Source organism: Natrix helvetica (genome assembly GCF_964273705.1).
Source record: "Natrix helvetica genome assembly, chromosome: 2".
NCBI lineage: Eukaryota > Metazoa > Chordata > Lepidosauria > Squamata > Natricidae > Natrix > Natrix helvetica.
Window position 1 is genome coordinate 75,142,804 of NC_138552.1, and position 14,701 is coordinate 75,157,504.

Here is a 14,701-nt window from a genome sequence, read left to right on the forward strand (position 1 = left end):
TCTACTAAATAACGTGCAAAATCTGCCCCGCAACATACATTGGACAAACTAATAGGAGAATAAATGCATGCATCGCAAAACACAAGAACGCAGTCAGAAAAAAAGAAAAACTTCCTCCCTTTTCCAGCACCTTAAAGCAACAGGACATGAGCACGAAGTCAAAAACACCAACACACACACGCTGGTCTTGTTGTATTAGGGTCTTTTCCCATGTAAGATTGAGATTGTCTTGGCAATGTTTTGGCGAGGTCTCACTTGCCATCCTCAGGTTGGTGTTTTTGGCTTAAAGCATGGCCGGAGCTGCCGTCTTTCTATAAATCTTGGGGGGTGGGGTGGAGTGCTGGCTTTGTTTCAGTAAGTGGATTGATTGGATGTGTGGCTGTATTATGATTGGTGCTGGCTTGGGTCTGTTGTTTTGTGTTGTAACGGCCTAGGTGGTGGGTGGGCCTCGTTTGTTTACCAGGGCTGGTTTCCAGATGACTGGTAGGCGGGAGGTATCGCCATGTTTATTCATCTTGTATATATAGCTGTTATATATATAAAACTCAAGTCAACAGGTTAACCCAAACATTACACGAATCTTCAAATCCTTCTGTTAACCATCTGTTATTGTATTTGACATGTCCACAAATGGCTTCCAGTCTCTTATAAAACTATCTCGTCCCTTGTCTCTAATCAAAGCATCTCTGCTAATTCAGTCATTAACTTGCATGGCTTTTGAAAGTCAACACATCGGGGGGGGGGGGCTTCATAATAGGGAATGCTAATTTTACACGATGGACATACTTATAAGAAGCAGATGAGTTGTAAGATGAGTTATTGTGAGCAAAAAGATGTCCCATTGAGAGAAGAGATGGTCTGCTTACCTTTTAGAAGAGTTTGCTCTCAACTGCGATTCGGTTTGATAGGAGAAGGAAGGCATATTAGATATGTTCACCACCTTGAATTATTTATAAAAACAATAAAGATGGGATCAAACTCTAAATAAAGAAATAAATACATGGTACACAATTGCAGTCTTTGGGAATGTATAACACAAGGCATATCAAATATTCATTAAGTTTGTAGCATGTCTTTATAGTGCTTGACATAAAAAGGCAATAGCACATGCTTTGGTATTGTTTTTGTCTAGACAATCACTTTTTCTGACAGACACAAACATACACTTTGAATGACATTGTTATTGTTTGTTTATTCTTGTATTTATTATCCTGTGTAGTTAATTGTTAATAGGGAGATAGGGAATTTGAGAATTGTGGTGTTTATAAAAGCTACCTTAAATAAAAAGGAATTTAGTGACTTCTTTTTGAAAACCTGATAATTCTTATTTATTTGGGTATATACTTTATATAATCTTCCTTTCAGTGCAAGACTCCCAAGGCGATACTCAATTTAAAAAGCAAACAAATATGTATTATAATTTTCTTCCAAAAGACTCAATTTATTTTAGCCATGTTTCATAGTGGACTCCCGATACAAATGAATAACTTCACTTTGACATCTATTTTATTTTGATATAGAACCACTTGAAGTTCTTATGCTTAAAGATGAAATCGTGCACAAATTATTAAATGTCATATATCTTTCTTTCCTAATGGCAAACAACTTAAATTTAGATATGTTATTCTTTTTTTCCTTCACTACAGCTCAATCACTGATTCCAAGAGAGACAGAGTAGATGTCTACACCAACTGATCCTACTACAATGCCTCATCCAGGCCCTTCACCAGGGCCAGGGCCATCTCCAGGACCGATCCTAGGTCCCAGCCCAGGACCTGGGCCATCACCAAGTTCAGTACATAGCATGATGGGACCAAGTCCTGGACCTCCAAGTGTACCACATTCAATGCCATCTATGGGACCCGGTGATTATTCACAGGAAGGCATGCACCAAATGCACAAAGTAAGTATTACTATGAAATGTTTTCTACCAAATGTTTTCTATATGCAGAAAACTATTATGGAAAACTAAAACGATCATTTTGTCATCCTAAATATTGCTATCAGTTTTATATATGCAAGTCATTCATTAAGACTGTGATCTTGAGGTGTGAATTCCAGAGCATAAATTACGACTTGCTTGTGGCAGTTGTGGTTAATGTTCCTCAGTGAGATAATTTAGCATACGTTGGAGTACATATGTTTAAATTCAGTAGAGCATTCTTTGAAGTGCACATGTGTATGATTCACCATAATTTCTTTTTGGAAGAAGGATAATATTTTTGAAGATAAAAACTGAATATTTCATTTTTAAGACTTACCTCATTCAAATAAGCACTAGCTTCTTAGTACCCTATGGGATTTTAAAGTAACAATATTTAAGATCCAGGAACAGTGCAGTATTCTGCTCATAATATAGCTTTATGAATGTTGTAGTGCCTTAGGAAAATAAGACCGCATCCAATAATGTAGAATGGTATCATAATTAAATTGGAGATTTTCTTTCTTTTCATTCTTTATTTGGTGTTCTCTCTTGTTTCAGTATAAATTTCTACTATATAAGATTTTGTTAAATTTATTTGTTTAAAACATTTATATAGCCACCCATCTTTCAACCAATTCTGGATGGTTCCTGGTCAAAAATTAAAAGACATATCAAATTATATTAAAGCAGGGGTGTCAAACTCGCATTGTCACAGTAGCGTCACATGACATATCAGGACTTTCCTCCCCTTTGTTAAACGGTGTGGGCGTGGCCAGTGCGTGTCGCATCCGGCCCACGGGCCTTGAGTTTGACAGCCCTGTATTAAACCTATAAAGCTCAAAAGACCAGTTAGACCAGGGGTGTCCAAACTTTTTTCAAAGCGGGCCAGATTGGATGAAGTGAACATGCTGGAGGGCCGAACATTTTTCCGAACATTCTTTGAACAATTACAATTAAATGCAAATGAATTATTTTATGCCAAGTTAATTGCAAATGGCATACTTTTCATTTCATAACATTAAGATCAACTGACAGCTGAGTTTTCACAATGTATTTTAAATAAATTTTAAAAAAACTTACCTGCACTAATGTGAAGGGTGAAACTGCCCCATTTTCCCAATGAATCATTATTTTGTTAAAGCGGAAGCAAAATATGTGAGTTTTGTTGTTGTTGTGCCCAAGGAAAGAAACCGGGAACTTGAGTTACCCCCTTCAATTCCTTCTCACCCGCACCTCTATTTCATTCTCTACATCGCTAAGATGTTAATAAACTTCCCCAAAGTTTAGACGCGGCAAATATGCGAGCGCGCACACACGTACGCTTATTGATACCCTTTAAAAACCTTCCGATATTTGTTTATAGCGGCTCATGTGAGCTTTAATGGGCCATCTCCTCTTTTTTCTTTTTTCTTTGGTCTCTTCAAGCAGAGAAGTTAATGCGTGGCTGAATATTTCCTCCTTCCTTCCTTAAAAAAAAACACAAAACAAAAAACCAACCCACCTTGGGGGAAGGTTCCTTGCTTTTCGCCTGCCAGACCTCTCCGAGCCTGGCGGAGAAGCTACAAGTATCCCTTGGCACCGTGCTTCACATACTGCGCCTGCGCCGCCTGGTAGTTTGCCCATTTCGCAGCCTGTTGCGAAGGCTACGGCGCGCGTTCTTCGGCGATACCCGTGAGGCTTGGTCTCTCATTTCCTCAAAAGGTGCCCTTTCTCTCCCCCCCCAAGGGAGACAGAAGTTTCCCCCTTTTCTTTGGTACGAATGTGGCCCGACCAGTTTACAAGCAAGTCGCCTTGCCTGTTTTTAGGCTGGCCTGTGGATGACAGGTACCTTTGCTGTAGGACAGAGTTTCTCAACCTTGGCGACTTTAAGTCCTGTGAACTTCAACCCCCAGAATTCCACAGCCAGCTTCCGATGCAGCCCTCTCACCGCCCTCCCTCCTGTGGCAGACAGTCTTCTGCTTGCCGCCCTCAATCAGAAGGGAGGGCCGTGGGAGGGCCGCATTTACACAGAGCAGGGAGGGCTGTTAGAGGGCCATATTAAACCGCCCCCCCGGGCCGCAAATGGCCCGTGGGCCGGACTTTGGACATGCCTGAGTTAGACTTGACTATAACTAAATGTTCAGGTGGTCAAGATCAAACAAAAATTAGCTTTCTGTGATACTAAATTGTCACTGTAAGATTTTCTGAGATGTTCAAAATCATTCATATAACAGGCTTAACTGCCAATACGTGAACTAAGAGTATACTTGGGATTGTATATCATATCTGAAAGTAAGAATTTGTAGAGGCCTATAGCCAGCATTAGAATCAATGGAACAAAGACTATAATCATTATATGTAGACAGCCTTGAAATATTTATATGATATCTACAGTTACCATCAAGGAAAATGAGACCGTGATAGATACTATGGATCTTGATGAGGCTATAAACTTTGAGTTAGAATTGAGCTGTCAGGGAAGCTGTATCTGGAGCAAAGTCTGGAGTAGAAAAATGGCCTTGGGGAAGACTACAATGGCCTTGGAAGAAAATGGTCTTTAGTCTGATTTTTGTTCTGTACTACGGATAGGAATCTTTTAATAAATATCCGCTTGTGACAAGCAAAGTTCATCCTTCTTGAAACATAATGTAATAAAAATGTAATGAAACAATTGTTATAATGTAAAGAATAACTTATAATTTCAGCACAGTAGTGGACAATTTATTTATTTTATGAACTATATTTTTTTCCTTCTTACTTGCTGAGGTGGTGCACAAGTGTCATAGCTATTGATGTGATATCAATTAGTGGGATGAACTAAAATTTTCAAACCCACTTATTCCCAAGGAGGAGCTTGGGGTGACCGTTAAAGAATAAAATTGCCTTTCCAAAGCAGAAGAGTACTTGATAATGGTATACAGTTGGAGTTTTAAATGGCATTCATTTGCTTCTCAAAATCCCCATTCCCAAATTTAAAATAAAGTCTGCAACTTTGGCTTGTCAGCCTGGACTGCAAATAGAGTATATTTGGTGGGGGCATCTGCTCTGTATGGATCACCCATGTCTACTCAAGTGCATTTTCTTCTTCAATAGCCAGAGAGTATGCTTACAAACTATAGTTAGCAGGCATTTTTCACTGTGGCTCATCCCTCTTGCCTGGAGGACCAGTTTTTTTTGTTAAGAATCAACAAGACATTAATTAGCAAACTCAGTGGCTCATTATGGTGACAAGAAAAGCAACAAAATGCTACGTATATGGGAGTCATCCTTAGATTCCTTCTCTTCTTCTAAGAAAAAAGACAGTAGCAATAAAAAACAGTTTACCCTCAAGTCCTTGCTAGTCCTTTCAGTCCACTTTCAGTCTCTTCCTTTTCCTGCCTCCCAAATTTGTAGAATCGTTGATGACTGGAGATCTAAACACCCATACTTTTCTTGGTATGGAGTCACTTAATAATAAGGTACTACCAGATGACAGGAGCATTGAATCAATAATTACTGTCTCAGCAACAGAAATACTGTAATAAAGAGCATAAGCAGTGTTCTGGTCACCCAGATGTCCTATTAATTTGATTATGGTCAGGATCCTGTGCATCCTTTCTTTTGCTAAGACAATGTTGATTCTCTTCCATTTTCTCACTGTCTCCATGAAGGATTTGGCATTCTTTTAGGACTGCAATTTGACAGGCGGGTGCCTACTTCATCAACACTCAACAGCCTCAAGGGAAGTGTCTGCATTCAAGAACTGAACACATTGATCAATGTGGAACCGTTTCCTTTTTTTCCTTTGATAAGTTTATAAAGATAAACAGGCAGCTCTCCTGAAAGACCAATAAAGCATAAGTGTTGCTCAGAAGTTTTGTTTCTCAACACAGCAGGATATGGGAGATTTAATAGTGTAGATGCCTTGTAGATGCCCTACTTTGTAGATTCATTGTCCCAAATGAATGCCAGCATAGTAGCATTGAAGTCTTTTTTGTCTATTCAGCTTTTGCCAACCCATCCCTTCTGGTTTGAAGGGACTTAAACCTTTTTTAATGGCTCTTGGAGCCTCCTCTGACCATGATTGCTGAACCCTTGACAGCACAATTTCTTGCTGATTTGAATGGGGGAAAACACAAAAACTCTAGTATAAAAGCTGAAACCGGCATTATAAAAATAGTAATTTTTAAATGGCTTTATACTGGTTGCAACTCTTTTCTTACTTCTCCCAGAAGCATTAAATACAGCCTACCGTATATGTCTCTGGGAAAGACTAAGGACAAAAATAATCTTTCAAAATTCTTATAATCACCTCAATTGTTTTAGGATTTAACTATCTCTTGGAAACTGTCTGTTAACTTTATCATTTGCATTTAGCAGACAGTTCATTTATCATTTCTAAAGATGTATTTGCTGTGCCTCAAACTGCTTTTATAATCTGTGATTTGGTATTTTTTCCCTTCCATTAGAAGGATGCGATGGATAAAATATGACCTTGATTGGGGATATAATTTTTCTTCCTTAATACATCTATCAACTGTGCAGATAATTAATAATGTGTTTTGCAGACACTATCCAATAAGAATAAAGTATTAAAAAATCAATGAGATTTTAATTAAAAATAAACACCTTGTTGAAATCAATGGAATTTTAATTTGCTTAATTTTAGATGGATTATCCCTAATACAATGTTCATGATCTTGTAAACTTTCTGAAGCACTGTTTCTTTTTAATGTTTTTTTCCTTTACATCAACTGTTTCCCGGGATGACTTTTGAATTAAATTATTTTGAGATGTCTCATGCACAACAGGCATCCATTATGATTTAGAAAACAATAGAAAATATTAATAGAGGGCAACACTGATTATTGGTGACAGCCTTTTGTTCCCAGTTGTTGAAGTTGATTAAACCCGAAATATTAAATAAGTAGGAATTAATGTTTTGTATTTCTGTGCTGTGTAGCGCCACGTGCTCAAATATACTGCAGTTTTAATTCATAAATTTAGCACTAGGGTATTGGATTAAGTAACAGCCAGCTTGTCTCTTGATTTTTTGATATATTAATCCTGTTTTTGTAACTGCTGAAGACTATTAAGAGATGATTAATATGCATCAGTTTCTCTCCTGTAATTAATCTCTCAGGGCTTCGTCATCCCACCTTCTGGCTTCTTTTCAGTTCTTAACTGATCTACCTAACTGTCACGGAACTTTCTGAATCTTTAAGAGCCATATTAAACAAGGGAATAAAACTCCTTGCATCAGAGAATAATATACGGTTGAGTGTTTTATGCCCTACAGATACAACCATTCAATTTTCTTTGTATCTCAGCTCAACTTTGAAACAGGAGATAGACATTTGGTGCTTGTAACTTTAGAATATCTTGTCCCAGATTAACCTTTGATAGATCTCCATTGTAACCAGCTAAGTGGACTTCCTGACAGAGTCCCTCTGTTATTTTCTTGATAACTATGAGTACTTTCCTCAGTCTGTTTTAAGGATCAAGGCTTATCCAGTTTTTGTATGTTGCTAGGTCTGTAGCTTTAATGACATATGGGGAGGGTTGTTTTTTTGGGGGAAAAAAAAGAATACTCTGCCATTCCAAGTAGAAAAAAAGAGTATTGAATAAAACCCACTGTTAGAGAAACAGATGCATTTAAAAACAGCAGTTTCGTGTTTGTGGCAGGGCAAAAATGATCAAATTCTGAGTTGCACCCCAGAAATCTGGAATTCTTGTGTTTTTTTCTCCTTTTAATTTTCTTCCATTTTTATTCCTTTAAATCTCTCTCTATCTTTTCCCCTCCTTTCCTTTTCCCCTCCCCAGTTCCTTCCCTAGCAGTCAATCTGTATGTGTGTACTCACTCTCTCTCTCTCTCCTCTCTCTCCCTCTCTCTCTCTCTCTCTCTCTCTCACACACACACACACACACACACATTTTGGGATGTAAAACCTGCTAATGATGTGGGCTTGGCTGAGAGTTGTTGTGAGAAACCTGAGCCCTTCAGCTTTGCATGTGTAGAATGGAGACAGTCTTTAGAGAGCTGCACATAATGTTTGTTGAGACACTCTCAGAGCAACTATTAAATGTTTCTTCCCCTTTAAATAGCTTTTCCCCTGGGCTCTCCCCTCACAAGTGAGGAAAATCTTTTTTCTTTTTAACCCTCTGTTGATGATTCAATTCAGAAGCCTTCAGGTTTCTTTCCTGGCTCCCTCCTCCTCCTCCTCCTTTTTTCTCTCTGAATGCAGGGTGGGCTTCACCTTGTCCTCCCATGGCAGCCTCTCCTACCTCTTGCAGCTGACCTTTCATTTTTTCCTCTGATGGCTCAGCTTCTTCTTCGTCTTTCCCTTCACTGATGACAGATTCTTGAATACAGCCTTGCTTTGCTAGTAAAGAATGGCTTTTGCTGGAGTTAGGTGACAACTGAAAAATGCTCTGTGAAGTTAACTACAGGTAGTCCTTGACTTACAACCAAAATTGGGCCCAACATTTCCATTGCTAAGCAAGACAGTTGTCAAGTGAAGTCCCCCCCCCCAATTTTATGACCTCTCTTGTTGTTAAGTGAATCACTGCAGTTCTTAAGTTAGTCAGATGGTTCTTCAATGAATCCAGTTTCCCCATTGACTTTGCTTGTCAGAAGGTTGTGAAAGGCGATCACATAACCCCCGGGACAATGCAACTGGCACAAATACATGCCAGTTGCCAAGGATCTGAATTTTGATCACGTGACCACAGGGATGCTGCAGCGGTCGTAAGTGTGAAAAATGGTCATAAGTCACTTTTTCAGTGCTGTCGTTACTTTGAACTGTTACTAAATAAATGGTTACAAGTCGAGCACTACCTGTAATTTCTTTTGGTCCCTTGGGTACCTGAAAAAAGATTGACCGTTGTAACACGATAAAACACAATTTTTCCAGCATGGTAGTAATTATTACATATAAAAATTAAACCTAAGAGGGACCTTTATTCTCAGATTCATCCATACAACACATTACAACCACTGCTGTAAATTCTGGAAACTGGACCATTCACATGGAGGAGGATAGTAAGATTGGGGAAGCGTAACTTTTTTTAAAAAAATTATGGTTAGTAATGCTTGTCTCTCGAGGCCTTTGTAGTTCAAAACCCAGATTATTGTTGATATTGCTGCCAAAATATAGCTCACTACAAGTGTCTACATATAATAAATGATTGGGGAAGAGAAACAGAATGTATTTAAAATATCAATAACTCAGCCTTCCCTTGTCACTTCCAGAAGTATGGGGGTTATAACTCTCATAGATCCTAGCCAGCATTTAAAAAAATAGATAAAATTATGTAATTTCAGAAAATATCGCTGTTATGGCATATTAAGGTCAATTTCATTTCCTACTAATGCTGACTGGGTTTTTTGTTTCCTTTGATGTTTGCATGCACATGTTGGTCTGATTTTAATACTATTTTGTATTATTGCTTATTTGTATGAGTATGTTTTAAGTATTGTAATTTACTATAAATCTTCATGATGGAGCAAGCCAAAGCAGCAGATTGCTTAAGCGTTATTTGAGGCAGGAATGAGACTAGAGGAACGCAGGATGTAAATCCAAGAAACAATAAGAATGTTTTTAAAAATTATTTTCCTCTTACAGCCTATTGATGGTTTGCATGAAAAAGGGATAGTTGAAGACCTACACAACAGTTCCATGAAGGCTGCAAACATGCGACCGCCTCTTCCTGGCATGGGACCACCTCAGAGTCCATTGGATCAACACAGTCAAGGTTCATAGTTTTGTCCTATTTTAGATGATTCTAAAAATTGTGAAATTATATATCTTTTTCGACATGAGAACTGATGGCTTTTAAGCCTTGTTGCGTTTGTATTACAGATAAACCTTTAAAGGTATACATAATATCTGATAGAGGATGTTTGTTTGAAGCGATAAGTTCAAAGTGATGCAGAAAATGAAAAATTGAGACTTTTGTTTTTCTTAGGTATTCATCAATGTCAAGTACTTTGTGATTCGCTCATTGCTTTGAATAAGGAAAGCCACAAGCTTACTGTATGTTGGAGTAAGTTTGGCTATGGCTGCCGGCTTGATTGGAAAATTGGAAAATATATTAATAGCACTAGCATTTAGGCTGATATACTGCCCCATATTGCTTTACAGAAGCAGTCCCCAACTTTTGTGGCTGGGCAGCCCAGTGGGGGAAGAGGGGAACCAGGCCGCGTGAGCAGCTCAGTTTGCTCAAGTTGAGTTGTGCACACATGTGCGCTGGCTCACCACTCGCTCAAATAGAGCTGCACGGTGGCCCGCCATGTTCCAGTTCCAAAAGGCCACCACCCGGTAGTGGGCTGCAACCCAGGAGTTGGGGACTTCTGCTTTACAGCCCTCTCTAAAGCAATTTACAATGTCAGTATATGAACAATCTGAATCCTCATTTTATTGACCTCAGAAGGATGGAAGGTTAAGTCAATCTTGAGTCCCATCAGGATCAAACTCCAGCATGTGGACTGAGTTTGCCTGCAATACTGCACTAACCATTGTGCCAGCAGGTCTCCTTATATCTGAGAAGACAGTGGCTTTTGTTTTTGTTTGGTTGTTGTTGTTTTGGTGTTTTGATAAAAACTGCATGTGATTGAGTTTGACTTGAAGGACACTATCTTTTATCAAAATACTATTATCCACAAATACTTGTATCTAATAATAATAATAACAAGAAAAAGGCAAATATGGTACTAAAACTAATAGATGCCTTGGATGGAATGCCAAAACAATGTCACTCGAACACCATGGGCATTGACAAATTTATCTTCAGTCAATTGCAAAAGGCAGCTTTACTCAGAGCAACTTAACATTCTGCAAGCATACCTTGTAACACCATCAAACAACAACATTTGCCTATCCCAGGTTGTTGGGAAGGACTCAGTGGGTGGATAAAAATGCCAAATCTAGTCAACATCTCGCTGACTCTGCAGTCAATCATAATAAAACCAACCATTGTATCTGAACGTGTACACTTTTCCACTTTGACAGAGGTGAATACGATACCAACAATATTAAAAGAAAAATGAATTATATACAAATGCATTTTAAAAAGGAAATTCAAAAGACAATTACACGTCTAAGCCAAACTCAGTTGCTAAGATGGAAAGATAACAATGTACAGCTTCCTTGAGGGGGGGGGGGAATATGAAATGTAAGAATTGGAAATATGATTTCAGTTATTATATGCTCTAGGTCTGAAGTGTATATTTTTTTCTTTTATCCGCATCCATATCCTTCAGCATAACTGTCTTCTTTGGCATCTCTCAGTCCCAGCAGCAAAAGCTTTGAGATCAATCCTGCGTGTCAGAGAAAAATTCACCTCCTTTCCGCAGTCCCTTCCCTTCAGCAGAAGCTGAAACACACACACACACTCACACTCACCCCCCTCCCCTGAGACTTAAGGAACAGGACAGAAGCTCTTCCCGATCCTGGGCTTCTCTCAAATTAGTTCTGAAAGGGATTGAAGCAAGGCCTGAGCTGTAGCTCCCTGTGCTCACCTTCTCAACTTACCAAGGGTGATTTTGGAGTCATATTTATAGTTAACAATCTGAACTCTGCCAAAAGTATATTATAAGACTGCCATGGGCTCTTTCCAGTTTGGATTTAGTATAAATACTACATCATATCACCTGGGTAATCCTTAGAGATGAAGCTTTGGAGACTGACTTTACTGTGAGATTCAGCTGGGTTAGGATGCATTTTTTATGGAAGGTGGGAAATGAAACTTGGCCAATTTAAAAATGCTAAAATTAACAGTAATAATGAAATACTTTGAAAATTGATTTCCAGACTAAAGGTTATTTGTCTCCCTATGTCCCACTCCCCATTTCTGGAGATTAAAAAAAAGGAAAGAAGTTGCTTTGAAATTTTTCATATTCCAGCATCAAAGTGAAAAATATAGAGGAAAAAACTTACCTTTGTTTTTATCCTTGCTGACTTTCTAAAAACACAATACTATTGATGCTCAGGCTTAGGTTTGACCCCATCTAAAGTTCAAACCTAAGCTTTCAGTATATATTCATTACTCATGTGCCTTGGTTTTTAAGGAGGATAATTTTCATCCATTTCCCACTTCTAACATTTTTATTTTTATATTTTTTTAGAATTTATTTAAATAAGTCATATGGCTGCCAATCTCATAAGACTGACCCTGGGTGGCGTACAATGCTTAAAATCTAACAACTGAAACCAATATCCAATAACCTGTGGCTCTTGGAGTAAATAACACCTTCCAATCATAAAATACATCAACCACAGAATTCCAGTGCCTCATTAAGGATCATGTATTTGGCTGATTTCAGTCATACAGATGGACTTTGCACAGATCTGGGCCACAAAATATAGTTTTCTTGTTAGCTTGGTAGAAGCTGATTCTTATTTACTTCATAATCTGCATTCCTGTGGGTAGTGGGAGGACATTTTTCTTATGTCAGTGAATAACTCCCAAGCTTTGTCATTCCTTCTTTGTTCTGAATCAAATGGTAGAATGTAATACTAAATATTCAGGGATGTTTAAGCTGCGTTGATGATTTGGAAATAAAATTAACACCAAGATGAATAGATTTTAGCAACTGACACACATAACCATCCTTAGATTCTTCAGGGATGTAGTTTATCATGACCTGGTATATTGATGGTGCCAAGGGGAGGTTGAAGACAGTAAACTTCTCTGCTCAAATGAACAGGGAGAAGAAGAAGTGCACTTCCTAAGGAAAACGTTATCTCCATAGCCAACTAATGATGGTGTAATTAAATACCATCACTGTTATTTGGTCCTGAATGCTAATTACGTGTTGTTATTTCTGGCAAGTTGAAACTATGGTTGAGTCTTTCCATGTGTTTTGGGATTAAGGATGTTTCATCATGTCTTCATAAATGCACTCTGCTACATAGTTTCAAAGTAGTGCAAGATCAGAAGATATGGAGAGACCTGGCCCATAGAATCACTATGAGTTGGACACAACTGAATGCATTACATCATCAACATCATCACCTAGTTTCAACTTGGAAACTGAGCATCCAGACCAAGCTAAATCCAAACATGCTAGGGAATTCCTGGAAACTTCAGATAAATCAGCCATCATAGAGATAAATCCTGCCATTCAAAAGAGACAATTAAAAAACTTAAGAAGGAAATAAAAAAGGGCCAGAACACATCCTCTCCACCAAACAACACCCAAATAAGCAGGAATTAACCCCAAACAAACAAGCAGAAATCCATTCATTCATTCATTCATTCATTTAGTTTATGTGTCCTAAACAAGAAAGTACCAAGGAGAAAACCACATCCTTTTCAATACCAGCAGGGCACGTTACTGTATATGAACAGGAAGAAAATTCCACACTCATTAGCCTTGATGATTTTACCTACTGTAGTTAGGTAAAGAAATACCTGCAAGCAACCTACCAAATTCAGAGAGAACCAAGGATTCCCCAGTTCAACCCTAAGCTACTTACATTTTTTTCTATTATAATTTTATTGGTTTTTTTTCCTAACTAAAATTTATTTTCCCAGCTCTATTTCAGAGAGAGTTGTTTTTGCAAATTAAGTAATTGATTTCAATTATTAATATTAGATCAATATTTGGCATTATAATTTGTCGTTTATTTAGGAAATGGTGAGGAATTTGGTTACTGTTTAGTGGTGCTGTAATAACTGAAACACTTTACATAATTGGGTATGTGCAAATTATAGTTCACCAAATATAATATAAATAATATAAATCCTTTGTGGCTTATTCAAGTGTCTGGTTTTGTGTTTGTCTCTTCAGAAACTTAGATGCGGATATATCAGGCATCTGGCAGTTTGAAGGGCGTAGTTAGGGGCCTTTGTTTTCCCTCCTCAAAGCAATGATGCAGGTGTTAACTTATCTAAAAGCGGTGTGGCTTTGGCGGACTTAAAAATGCATTTCAAACTAGATATGCAACCTTTTCCACAGTTCCTTTCTTTGGGCCATATGTTAATAATGCTGCCTGCCTTTTCCAAAGCTTCATGTCGCAACCCCCACAGTCAGAGCCTCTGCAGATGTTTGTTTTCAGATGCTTATGGAAGACAAGGAAGGCCTCTGAAAGGTCAATTTTTCTTGTAGCACCATATGCTGCCTGGTTAAGCTTTCAGAACAGAAGGTTAGTATAAAATAATCTCTGGCAATTTTAAAAAACAAATGAGCACTTACAGGAGCACATCCTTCATGGCCCTTTCCCCAAGGAATTCATAGTTGAAACCATTCATTTGCAATGCACTTTGGATATTTATATAATATTCACAAATGTTCCATGATTGAAACAGCTGTCTAGGATTCCAGAAGCTCCACAGAACAGGGTGACAGACATTTATTTTAAAATATAACAACGTTGCTGGGTTCCATAAGGAGATTTCTATGACTTGCTGTTTTTTTTTTTATTTCTGCGCCCCCCCCCCCTTACACCACCACCCCTTGATTATTTATCTGACTGTTGTAATGCTCGTTTTTGTTCTTCTCAAGAAAAACAACAACAAATGGGAGTGACTTTGAGACTGGTAGATTAGTTGCAGTCACCTATATAGTCACAGCAAATGAAAATCCCATAGCCTTTAACATACAGTTACCCCGGGTTGCACATTGATTGTTTGGAGTTGTGCAAACTGGAATGCTATCACAGTTCTAATAATTGTGCAGTACAAGCAAATTGCCGTAGTACAAGCAACACAAGACAGTTTGGTCCAGAAGCAGAAAATCCAAATGACTCATTAATATGGGATACAACTCATCAGGATTTTCTCCTCTTCACAGCTCGTTGTGATAAATTATCTCAC

At 38.2% G+C, this 14,701-nt stretch overlaps 1 protein-coding gene across 5 annotated transcripts in view; it reads left to right on the forward strand.

The window, feature by feature from the left end:
* Positions 1–14,701, forward strand: part of SMARCA2 (SWI/SNF related BAF chromatin remodeling complex subunit ATPase 2) — a 120,588-nt gene that overhangs the window by 15,179 nt on the left and 90,708 nt on the right. For all 5 annotated transcript variants that reach the window (XR_014174438.1, XM_081942061.1, XM_081942062.1 and 2 more), the window contains exons 2-3: positions 1,647–1,903; positions 9,508–9,637. Coding sequence is in view for 4 of the 5 variants with exons in the window: in XM_081942061.1 (XP_081798187.1) it covers positions 1,679–1,903; positions 9,508–9,637 (355 nt within the window). In the remaining variant the exon portion in view is untranslated. The remainder of the gene's footprint in view (positions 1–1,646; positions 1,904–9,507; positions 9,638–14,701) is intronic.